At 37.0% G+C, this 13,257-nt stretch overlaps 1 protein-coding gene across 1 annotated transcript; it reads right to left on the bottom strand.

The window, feature by feature from the left end:
- Positions 1–248: 248 nt before the first annotated feature.
- LOC138938150 (A disintegrin and metalloproteinase with thrombospondin motifs 7) lies at positions 249–10,749 on the bottom strand. The gene is made up of 18 exons (XM_070304926.1): positions 10,655–10,749; positions 10,038–10,413; positions 7,462–7,627; positions 6,896–7,200; positions 6,445–6,569; positions 6,230–6,376; positions 5,858–6,004; positions 5,574–5,721; positions 4,984–5,079; positions 4,202–4,411; positions 3,446–3,682; positions 2,576–2,699; positions 2,367–2,493; positions 2,022–2,142; positions 1,583–1,726; positions 1,371–1,489; positions 968–1,137; positions 249–856 (listed from the first exon to the last, which is right to left on the bottom strand). The coding sequence occupies exons 1-18, from the start codon at positions 10,747–10,749 to the stop codon at positions 249–251; spliced, it is 3,465 nt and encodes a 1,154-aa protein (XP_070161027.1).
- Positions 10,750–13,257: the final 2,508 nt, after the last annotated feature.

Raw genomic sequence — 13,257 nt, forward strand, 5'->3', positions numbered from 1 at the left:
CGTATATTTATATACGTATAGTTATATACGTATATTTTTTATTTGATTTGACGGTCTTCGTACAATCGATCATATCGTGATGACGATATGAATCAGCAAAGAGTTTTATGATTGAATATATACCAAGATGTTCAAAGTTCTAATGTCATCTCTTTAATACATACGTGTTTGTATATTTTTGAAACTTATACATCTATGACAACTATACATATATGAAGGTAATACTACGTGAACGTTTAATTTTTTTATTATTTAACGCGTCTCTTTTCCGACGCGGTATCCGCTGATAGATCGAGATCTTCAGTCTCTGAAGTAGAAACGGCGCGCGGTTTTATTGTCAGATTATGATAGTTTAATTGTTCGATAAGTTTGACCGCCTGTGAGCCCTTGTAAACCTTCTGCTGGCTCGTGTCAATTCCAACGCCGACAAGATCGCCGGCTTCCTGGAAAGCCTTGTCTGACAGATTAGACTGAAGGGACTCGTCCATGTACGGTGCCTGCAGCAATACAACCTTCTCGATAGGTATCGAATCCTTGATGATGGATCCCGGCTTCGGTGTGGTGAATTTCTCCTCCGTCTCGCAGGTGCGCTTACGCTTGTCCTCGTTTGTCATCGCCCAGTCGTAAAGGAGCTGTCGGAAGTCCCGAGCGGCGCTCGTCCCTTCGAGCTTGTCATTGTCCTGCAACTTGTCACGGCTCTTCTCCAAGTAATGGGCCAGACCAAGATCGACGAATCTGTCAATTATTCTCCGCTGATCATCCGATGATAAGTTTGCTTCCTCCTTTATAGTTACGAGCTCATGCTCATTGGATTGTCGAGTTTTCTTTGGGCACATCATTTTGCAGGATCTTGTACCTGGTACATTGTACATACAATACATTCAAAATTCAATCTTTGAGAATTTTGAATTTTTTTATCATATTTGTCTCAAATATATCGCAAACGCGAAAAGTCACGTTTGTATACCTATGCACTCTTCTTTCTGCCTCGGCACGCGACCTTTGCACGCGTCTAAATTTGCTTGCGTATCATCCTCCCCAGGTCGAGCACCACGTCTTACGCATTGAACCTTGCGACGTCTTATACCCTTCTTCCCATCACAGGCGTTACATTTACTCCATTGACTCACTCGCCATCTATATAATCGATCGGTGATAGATAAGAATTTATTTGCTTTACATCAGATTCGTCGAACGAACGTTAATGTATGCGCAAAACGTTAAATTGATGTTTATACGATACTGCATTAACATTTTATTTATTGGCAAACGTATGCAGGTATAGACGTGCAGCACTGCGTCATCGCCTTTATACTTTGATTGACACTTTGACACAAAACTCATAAAGAAGTTTAGAACTTGTGACTTACTTCGCGGGACAAGGGGTTTGATTGCAAATGCGACTTTTCGCTTCCGGACGTAGTATTTTGTCACAGAAATTTGGCGTTACTCGCCCGCCTTGCTCTTCAATGCAGGACGCTTCGGATATCTATGTAAATCGATAACACATACGTCGCATAAAAGCTGTCGCATTCGCGGGCGTATCAAGCGCGCGCCTATTTAATGTTGTTACGTTAATTACCATCGTACCACCGTCGCATTTAGCACTGCATTCTGACCACTCGACGAAGTCCCACATATATTTGGGCGTGTACGATACATTCCTCGATCTTACATAATATTTGTAATCTATTCCGGGATTGTTTTGAGGATTGAAGAACGCGTACTAAAAGATTTGCAATCGTTGGATAGATAAACATTTATAAACATTCATATGTATTATTTGAGAATTAAATACATATTTCATTATTAATCTACATATCAATTAAGAAAAATGAAAAAATAAAATATATAATGTTTATGGAGAGCCTTTATGTAGTAGCCAGAAAATATTTTATGATTAGATTTTATGATAACGGCATTTGATTTTGACACAATTAGACGTATGTACTCGGGTACTAAACCGATAATTACACCGCGAATCATATTGAGATATTAGTCGAAAAATAAACATAGCATACTTGTATCTCAATATCTTCGGATATCGGACCTTTCATCTCCACTATTTCCTTGTCCGGTTCCGGATGCGTATAGATTATTATCGTTCCAGCGCACTCGTAATCTCCGCTCTTAAACTCGCGACTACATGAACGACAACGTTATAAAAATATATAGTAAACACACGCATGAAAAACACGCTACGCGTTTACCATTATTGTAAAATGTTTATCTATGTGTATCAATTTTCCGGACGTTTGTGTGTATATGTGTACGTATGTGTTATAGACACTATAAATTAAATAGAGAACAGAAAGAAAAGAATAAAAGGAACGACTCTCTCGTGTGAAAAGTTTGCGAAAGCTCACTTGTCTCCATTGATGCAATATGTTTTATCCTTTTCGAGTCTCACAGCCAGTATATTCACGCTAGGTTTTCTCTCGGAAACCTCTATACTGCTAGCTCCCTTCGGTATTGTTACGATCTTCGTATACGCTACAAAGAGAGACGTACGATGTATCGCAAAAAAGAATGTGACTCCCATACGGCAAATTGCGAGCGCAATCTAAAAATTTACCGCTTTGCAACACTGTTTCAATGAATTCACCCTTGACCGGACTACACTTTGTTCCATCACCTTTACAGATGCCGCATTTATCCTCAATCGCATCCGAGTCTATCATCCAATCACATCCGACTTTCTACAGTACGAAAACTTTGTGTTACGAAGATTTTATATGACTAGAAAATGTCATATCATGCAATTTGACATGATAAAAATTGTAAAAATAATGTCTAAAAATAATATTTGGTCTATAAATTTTACTCGTAGTATTACCTGCTTCTTTGATATCAAGTCCAATTATTTGAGTCCACTGTAATATATTGCACGTAGTTCTAACAAATTTATATCGTTAATTAATGGTAGATTACGCTAGCCCACGAACAAAACAATTACAAACGCGCGTGTAATAAATACCAAGAGGCTTACCACTAAATTTAATTATGCTGGAACAACGCAAAGGTTGTCGGGGAAGTATTTAACTAACGTGCTATTCTCCCGAGTATATTGTTAATTTGATTATGTGTACATGTTTATGCTTTGTAAACATGTATATTCAAAAATAATTTCTGTTAAATAAGAATTACGAATTTGTGGAGATATGTTTAAAAAATCGCGAAGAGTTAAAGACACAGAAAAAAATCATGAATATTTATGAAATTATCATAGGAGCTTAAAAATTCAATATTATTGAATATATATTAATATAGATATTAGAGTATTAGATATTAGAAAAATTCTGCAAGAAATAGCATAGAAGAAAAATTGAGAGAATTCAATATTTTTAGCCGAAGAATTTTATCGAATCAGCTCGACAATTTCAGCGCGAAGAGCATAAGATTTCTCGGCCAAACGACTTTGCTCCGAAAAGTTACGATTTCATACCCTGCACGTTCCGGAGATGCACATATAATTGGTCCCAGCTTTGCAGGGTGTCGAATCGTTCGCCATCGGCGAGATCTTCACGTATGTGTTCTTCTCATTGATGCAATAGAGCGCGCAGGATTCTAATTTCGCGTCCATGTAGGGTTTCCATTGATGGAGCCCGTCCGTCAGTATCTCTTCGTTGTCATGTTCCGAGCATTGTACCGCGCGATACGGCGGTTTCGTCGGATCGCAGGGCTGTGTGTAATTTAGCGCGCGGAAATGTTACAGCGAATATGTGACGGAATTCCATATGGAACAGCATACGGGAAAATTGCGAAAGCGTAGAGAATCGTCGCGCGTGTATAAAAAGAATTAAAACATTTTGCTGCAAGCTCCGTTGCGAGGAAGCTCGCGATAATGATAGTCTCCCTTTCCTTTTCTCTCTTTCTCTTTCTCTCTCGAACTGAATTTGTGACAGCACGCTGTATTGTTCGCATTACCGTTCGTATATCTCACTGTTAGGAAACATAAAAATCCCATACGCGCGTGACGACGCAACGCTGTCAGCCACCTCAGCGCGATAATCAGAATAAAACAGAGACACACCGGCATCGCGAGCGCGTAGCACGGAATTTGTAATTCGGCCGGCGAAGTGTCGGCCGGAATAATCACGCGGACAACGTGGAGTATCGCGGTGAGGCGAAACTCGACTATCGAAGCACCGCGGGCGAGATAATGGCTCACGAGGAGCAACGAAAGACAGATGCAATTTACCGTGGTGTTGCAAGTGAAAAGCCTCTTTCTCTCGCCGATGCAGTATCTACCGCTGTTCGCCGGTACCGGCCGGTCGCATTCCCTCTCGGAATATTTGAGACCACCGCCGCAAGTTCTGCTGCAAGAGCCCATGGGACCCCAATCGCCCCATCCACCGTGAACCGCGGCCGGTCGAGTGCCCATGTCCACGCATTTTTTATGTATGCACCACTGGATTTCAAGCGCGAGCGCGAGCGCGCGCACGCACACACAGGACACTCTTTATATTATCTTTGTCCCGCGGGTTAGAAGAATGCAATATGTTTCGCGGGCTACTCTCCGCCTCGCGCGAATACCAATTTCCAGCGCGGTGAGTCGCACGAAGTTTCCTGACACTTCAATTTATTTCCCCGGCGCGATTAAATCTACGTCCGCCGCTCTCGCGAGCGCGCCGAAGGCGACGAAATCTACATCCGCGAGGAGCGACGCGCACGCGAGAAAGGGAAGCGCGCTGTTTAATAAATCTCTCCCGCTATAGGGAGAGGGACGAAGAAACGTCTTTTATTCCGCTACGTTTCCGACGGCGTTCCGGGACGCGGGTCGCGCCTCGTAAATGGCTTTCGACGCGATCGCCATTTACGTTCGCGTTCGTTTAATAATTGATGTCGCCTCGCAGCGACGTATTATTTATGTCGCCGGCAATATCCGCGGATGCATAAACAATGACGCTAAGCGACTGCTAAATAATCCGCGCTGGGAATATATTTCGCCGGGAAAACAGGTTCTACGTAAGCTGCGCGCACCTTGTTCTCACCGCATTTCGTACCGTCAGCCTTTGGCGTCCCTAAGGAATAACAGCTCGTGTTGGTCAAGCACCACAAAGTCTCGCAGCCAGTCGTCTGAAATATACACATAGTAGCAAAGAGCTCTGACTAATGAGATTAGTCTTAAAGGAGTAGAATGTGGGACGGAGCAACTTGAGCGCAATCTTTGACAATACTATTGTATATTGTGTAAATTTAACTGATATCAATAGAAATAATAATGCGCAAAAACGTAACTTTGTCTAATTTACTCAAACAACTAATATTTCAGCGGTGCGACCAAATGCGAAAGATAATTAAATTTAATTAGCAATTAATTAAATTTAAACAAAATAATTAAATTATCCGTATAAATGATAACTGATTAATAAAAGCTGTTTTTTTTTGTTTTGTTTTTCCGACAAGTAAGTGATAAATGAAACACGGATTGTAAGTAACTGATGTACAGTAAAATTATCGACTTTAATAAAGAGAATCTTAAATCTCACTGAATAGTAATTTGCAATTTACGTTAATTGAATTGAAAACGCTAAAATATAAACGTCGTATAAAATCTGTTAAAATTTTACATGAGATTGCGGGCACACTTTTGAGCCACGAAATAGCATGTCACATTGGAAGTCGGCGTTGTACATCGCACCCGGCAACATGTTCGGATATTTTAGTTTTTCCGGAGGATTTCTTGGATTGTCGAGCAAACATTCGCCCAATCCGCTCCTTATTCATAGAAAAGTGTCACGATTATTATATTGGCAATTTTTATATACCCGTAATAGTTTTCATAAATAAATTTTAGAATTTTCGATATTGTATAATTAAAAGCAGACATTACTCGTGTACGAATTCAATTTACTCGAGAAAAGCTGTTATAAATTTCCTACTGCAAGTCGACCATCTAATGGTATATAGGAAGACAATAGGAGACATAATAAAGTAGCTTTCATCTGTATCCATTGATGGGCATCCGCTAGTCTCCGGCTCATCGTGAGAACAACCCATTCTATAAATTTAAATACTTTATAAGACAACGTTTTCATAGCTAGGATATTAGATTAGAAGTTTTCGTGTTAAAAGAAATGAGAATGTTAAACTTTACATTTTCATTTGTATTTTACTGGAAATTTTTATCGTACTTTTTCAAGATTTTTTAAAAATTCCGCACTTATATCATTTTTAAAGATACTTTATACACACATAATTGTGATTGAAATGATGGATACAGTACACGTGACCAACTTCGTGAGCAACCACGATGCCAAGCAAAAGTCCACTGTCTTCATTGATACAAGCAGCCTTTGCTGGGTCGCAGGCCGCTGCTACGTGAGCGAGACCCATCAAATCGCAATTAGTTCCCTCCGAGCAAATGTCGTATCTAAGAATACATGCGAGTTGCAATGCGATGCGCATACGACGATTAAATCGATGTCTAGGAAATATTACCTCGTAACTAATACTGCAATATCAAAATGATTGGGATGCGTATCATCCTTCGGATTCATTTTCTCCGCCCATTTCGCGAAACTTTCCAACGTTTCCTCGGCGGCTGGACTAATGAGCAAATCTATCTACGAGCACGCAGCATCGAGTTTCGATAAATCGAATATCAATGTCACGCATGAACGAATAGCGCTTTTGATTCGATTAAAAAGAGTAACATATACAATTTTTGTTTTTGCCTTAAAGAAATTGTGAATAGAATTCTAAATTTCATGCCTATACGTGAATTGATACTAGCTCAAGTAATTTTGTCACAAGTAAATAAGACGATAATATTTATATTTATATCAACGATAATATTTACTATGTTGCAATATTCTCTCTTTCTCTTTCTTTCTCTCTTCTTTTCTTATTAAACACATTTTAATTTTTATCTTATATTGTCGCAGGTTACCTCCTCTTTCTCCTTTTCCAAATATATCATGCGTACTAAGACAACGTCTATTTGATTTCCCACTGAACTGTCATGATAAAAATCGGACACCATATTCATGATTGTCAAAAGATATTGCTCATAATCAGTATTATTATGAAAATCAAGAAATCTCCGATCGGCGATTAATCCAATTTCTATGTAACGGTGTATACTGTGCGTGCCCGAGGATACTGCGGTGTCGCGCTTCGTACCGAGAGAATTATTTTCCATTAACCGCATCTGCCTTTTAGCCAACTGTTCCGCCCACGCCAACTCCCAGTTGTCTATTAAAGCGAGAATGAGCTTTCACAAACTACACGCCATTATTTGTCGCTCGTTCGTAACTATGCGAAATTCTCTCGCGTTACACTACATAATAAATGTCTATGCGACATGGTCTCGGGGAACTGTATATTATATCAAGTTGGAGTAAAATGTTAAAGTAATAAATGGGATATGCTTAACAATGCCTAGCTAAAAAATTACTTTTAAGAATAACGAAAGATAAAAATAAGGATAAGGATAATGTCTGCAAAAATACTAACCGCTAGTTGCACAATGTCTTTTCGATACAACATTAGTTTGCCCTTTACTCTCGTGTGGTGCATCCCGTTTGTAAGCTACATGAATGTGCTGACCGTCCGCGTCAGGTTCCGCCTGATACACTGGCTCGATGAAGTACCGACCGTGATTAGTTTGCACGTAACCAGCCTGTGTGCGCGCGCGAGAGATGTGTCATGTTGCCGATAATAATAGCAATGGAAAATAAAATATCGACATTTACAACACAATATATTAGTTGATTAATATCAAGTTGTTATTGCAAGATTCTAAATGTTAAAGATATGTTAAGAATTGGAATTTTCATTATTTCATTAGCGTATAAAATTCTATATCTAATACATTGTAAACGCTATTTCCTTCCCATTGCACGTTAAAAAATTTATAACTAATTAAATTAATAGAAGATTCTATTTGGTCGGGTCAGTTTTCTACATTTCAATACAGATCAAAAGTTATATCAGATTAGAATTTTGAATTTGATGTATAAAAATATCTTCAATACATAATATATGTACAGAAGGCGTCATTAATGCTTGAACATACGAATTTATGCATATATCGACACATTTATATATTTTGCATATACATATATGGAAACTGCATACGTGTTCCGATACGTGCATAAATTCGTGTGTTAAAGCATTAATGATGTCTTCTACGTACATTATAATATATCGAAGATGTTATATGTATAGAGACTGATAAAACCGAGGTGCCGATATTATCGACATCATGAATGTTATAATGGAAAAGGTCAAACGAGTCGTATTTTGATTATTTATGTATGCGTATGTTTATATTTATCACGTAATGCAACCGCCTGAAAAATCATAGATAGCAATCGTATTCTCGAAATACATCTCGCGACTTTGCATTTAATGGGATCAATTAGGTATTCAACCGTTTCAGCAGTTTGCAGTTTATTTATACAGTAATCATTTACCTTATATTCTGAAAGCAACGAATCATGTTGGAAAACTATTTTTGAGATTATTAAAAATATCGTAATATATTTATCGCTTTAAATATATATTGAGACAAATATTAAATCTGCTTACAATAATAATTTTCATAAATTCAACTTTTTTCATGTCGTAATTGATCTCATGATTCGTAAATAAAATATAGCTTACAAGACAAAAAGAATCGATAGTACAATACATACTCATAGCTGTCACGTGATTCTTACAAGATTGTTTTTTGGTTCTATTTTTACTACTATCGAGGAAAAGCTACATCACATAGTCAAATCGGCCATGCAATCTGGCCGAAGTGCAGTGTGCCACAACACTGCGTTGCGCCGATTGTGTGTGTCGACATGTTATGCAGCGCATTTATAAGACTGAGTCTTTTATTATGCATTTAGAATCAGATATATTTATATTGTATATATATATATATATATATATAATGCATTTGTATATGAAAGAATCACGTTACTCTATAATTATTTATTGCACGTATCAATCCATTTATATGTTTATCAATTTCAGATGGAATATACCCGTAATGTTTGGGAGAAAAAGAATTTGCAGAATTTTTACAACGATATAAATACAGAAAAATGTGCGTCATATGCTGCAATTTCGAAATCTAGACTCATCAAAATAATACCGCGTCCATCTTCATATAAACGTCTGATGCTCTATATGTTTAAAGATATGACGTGTTACCAAAATAGCTTCTAGCATCGACTATTGAGAGGTTTTGTTATAGATTGAAATTACATCATGAACACTCGAATTCGCGAACTTTCATTCTGTCGTATATTACTGCGATAAACTTCGCAGACATAATAAAAAAATGTAATTTTAAAAATTTCATTATATATATATATATATATATATATATATATATATATATATATATATGTATATATTGAGTTTCGACGGGATTTTTAGATTTTTCTGCAACCCTTCTGCAATATCTATTCGACTACTAATCGCAATTCTCCTCTCGCTTCGTTAACGTTAATCTCCCGAAGGAATTTGTGGAATGCATTACATGCACCAATCGCACGCTTGCAATCACTTCGAAATTCTGTTCTATTTCCAATAGTACTAATCAAAATTAATTATGATCCGTGCAAACTGTGCACATGAAGATTAAAATCCGACTCGTAATATTATCAATATTTCTTAATTTGGCTAAATTGATTAACTTTCCCCATTAAAAACAAATAATCAATCACGCAATATATTAATTATTTTATACATATTTAAGTGTATAAATGATTAATTAATATAAGAGCACTGCATTGTACATGATAGTAGAAAAATATATCAATTGCTATGGATATTAAATATATATATATATATATATATATATATATATATATATAATATAAATATTGTGAACATAGAAGACAATTAATTGAGGCGTAGTCGTAAATGCTCGAATAAATTTCGAAGGTCCCTTTACAGGATACCTCTGTATGGTATTCTGCCATGTCAACGCGACAAAGCACAAACGTGCTCGAAATTCTTCTCTCGGTTCGTTAACAACGAGATTCTCGAAGGGGAATTACACGCGGAGCGGGGATATATGCTATACTAACCACGCCATCGCACAGAGACAGGGCCACCCTGGAATTGTCGTGGCCTCGAACAGTGCCGCGATAGTGACACTGCCGATCGGACGCCTTTCTGAATCTCAAGCCCTCATCGAGATTAGTGCTGATTCCGGCTCCCCGTGTCTCTACCACCATGTCGGGCGAGATGAATTCATGGTACGGGCTGAGCTCCACGTGGTGATCGATCCCGTTGAAGGGTAGCACCAGGTGCAATTTATCGATCGTCCCGAGGGATCGCTTGTCCCGCCCGCTGATCTCTCGGCGGTTATAGAAATTCGGTAAGGAATACGTGCTGAAGCTACCATCGTCAGACACTCGTCTCGGTATTAGAAGCTCCGGTCCGTGAATATCTCGAGTGTATCTGAATGATTCGCTCGAAAGAGAAATAGTCACAGACAACGATGTCGAGAATAATATAATAATTTACGAAAATGTTCAATGCTCTAAAATTATGTATAAATATTTCTTTCTGTTTTAAAAATTATTAGGTACACATTTTTCAATTTTTCTTTATAATTGTCACTCTAAATCCGATGACAGTATCAGTCTCAGGTTTTATTACAACAAAAGTGGTGGCGATTGTGAAATGTCAGTGCACTTACCTACCGTGTATATTTCTAGGTGCGTTGGCGTATTTTTCGAGTATACCGCCATCGGCAATCACAATAAAAAGCGTTAGAAATGCCAGAAGTATCATTACGACTAGCTTGCGCTAAATCAATCTCAATACGTGTCTGAAATTGCCTGATATCATAAACAGCGTAGAAACGAAATTATTTCGAGAGAGAACGAACATAAACATATATATATCCAGAAACTGCATATATAGGGAAACGCAATAGCCGGAAACGCAAACTATTTATTTATGTACTGATCTAACTAGCGGCATCAATCACACGAAAAGTAATTATAAAACTATAAATATATATATATATATATATATATATATATATATATATATATACATATATTGTAGATGAAATATTCGCAATTATTTCATATTCTGATAGAACATCGTATGATTGTTATAATGAAGCAATTTGAGAAAAGCGTTCGTGTATATATTTTACGTGCTAAATAAGATATTAATTTACGGATGATCATTTGATTAAAATCTATATGAAAAAATATATAATACAATATCATAATTTGCATTATAAATTTATATTACAAACCAAGCTTATTGAGTAATAAATTAAATATAATATTAAAATATAATGGAACATCAAAATTATAATAGCTTTAATTATGTATAATATGATTCTCATCATTTGCAAACATTTTTGCAATTTATTATTACTGTTGCAATTTTGCATGTTTTTATGATGTAAGCAGAAAATTCATAGAAATATATGAGGTTAATAAAAAATTAAGCTTCTCGTAGTGTGCAAATATCGCTTCTTATTTCTCATTCAATCTAGAAAGCGATTTTCTTATTTTCCGGTACAATCTTCAATATCGCTCGTTGTGTCATATACATCCAGACCTTATTCAACAAACTTCCTCGTACATGACCGCGTTATCGAAAAACGGAACATAAAGCAATAGACGAATTGAAACCTGAAAATTCGCGGGAACGATTCCGTACGACATTTAGATTTCACAGAAGGGTAAGTCGCATTTAAAGTTAGGAGCGACGTTATATCATATGCGGATGTTATTATTCGCATTATCGACAACGACGTTTACTCAATTTTACGCTTAGCTTGCAGTAACAGCGTTTTGCATACTTGTTGCACCTGACTCAATGCCAACGATAAGATGAAAAAAATAAAGCATTGCTGATATCAAAAAGAACGATTTACTTAAAAAGTATCAAAATTTAAAGTACAGATGAATTGGTAATCAATGATGTAGAAATGTGGAAAAAATAGATAAATAAATTTTAGTATCATTTATATTATTTTACACTTTTAATATCAATATATTTAATAAATAAGTTTGAAGTTAAATTATTCAAAATCATATGTTTAGACGATAAATGTTTAGATTTTATTATTACGAATAAATATTACAATACTTTAAAAAAATTATTTTCTATAATGGAGCAAGAATATATTTAAAGAATTATTATAAAGATTGTAAGTTATTTCTCAACCCGCCCACCCAATCCAACGAATGCATATATGCAAGTCTGTGTCTGCCCAATCGGACCAAATATGGACCGGAATCGGCTTTGGGACGGGCCTTATAATTTAATCTTAGTTTATTTTTCGGTCACGTCAAACGCGTGAGTAAGAATAATCGATGCTTTGTTATATTAGATACGTTCAAGTGGAACATAGATTTTTATGGAACAATGACCTTAGTCCACGTTTCAGTTGAACATACTATATACATTAAAGCTCGAAAACAGTAAATCAAAACGGCTTTTATAACCGCCGCTCTTCTACCTGTGCAAGAATCGGCAAGAATGGTGCATAGATAATCGATGACTTTGCATATAAAACATAATATCATAAATTTCCGGGCTAAAGAAAGAGTAAGTTCAATGAATAAATTAAACAACACGGAGCCGACCAGCTAGAATCAGCGGCGCCATCGATCAACGATCGCAACATTTTCCCAGTGAAGACAATGAATAAATTACGGAATGATATCCTACAATCAGCATCTATTAACGTGGACACTAAAAATTCGTCGGATCAACCAGTCCGTCGTATACAGAGACCGTTTGCAAAATAAACGCGATATAGCAGTTCTGCTTTTGCATTCTATAATGCAACGTAATATCAAATTTTTTTATGTTTATTCCCAATCGTTAAAACTTTTCCTTCTTTTATCTTTTATTTTTTGTTATTATCGATTATATACGTGGATATCTTATTGTCGTTGCGTAATTCACATAATAAGAGTCATGTATCAAGTGTCGGAATATATAGCATTTCTCTCTTCTTTTTCTATATCCCTTCGTCGTCATTTCGCTATGTCAATCCTGCAGATATACTCGTTCACAGATGAAAGGTGCGGATGGAAAGTTGCGGGTGGTCTTTTCGCGCTCATCATTCTCGCTGTCGATGACAACCGGTCGTTGGCCGGCAGGATAAAATTAAAGACCTACCTGTGCGAGCGTCGCAAGGGGGAAAGGGGACGTGCTAAATTGCCGAGGCATGATGTCTAGGGATGATGCCATGCGAACGCACCCCGAGGCGACGCGACGTCATAGCTGGTGGCGGAAAACACGCATCGGCGTATCGAGAGCCAC

Source organism: Polyergus mexicanus, unplaced genomic scaffold, assembly GCF_030449975.1.
Source record: "Polyergus mexicanus isolate NDT 795.1 unplaced genomic scaffold, iyPolMexi1.0 SCAF_12, whole genome shotgun sequence".
Lineage (NCBI taxonomy): Eukaryota > Metazoa > Arthropoda > Insecta > Hymenoptera > Formicidae > Polyergus > Polyergus mexicanus.

Bases quoted from the DNA above. Each gene is read 5' to 3' on its own strand.
- LOC138938150 (XM_070304926.1), bottom strand. From the start codon at position 10,749: ATGATACTTCTGGCATTTCTAACGCTTTTTATTGTGATTGCCGATGGC. The intron at 10,414-10,654 runs GTAAGTGCACTG...CGAATCATTCAG, and splicing joins CCTAGAAATATACACGGTAG to ATACACTCGAGATATTCACG. The intron at 5,080-5,573 runs GTAAAATTTTAA...TGTATATTTCAG, and splicing joins AAGTGTGCCCGCAATCTCAT to ACGACTGGCTGCGAGACTTT.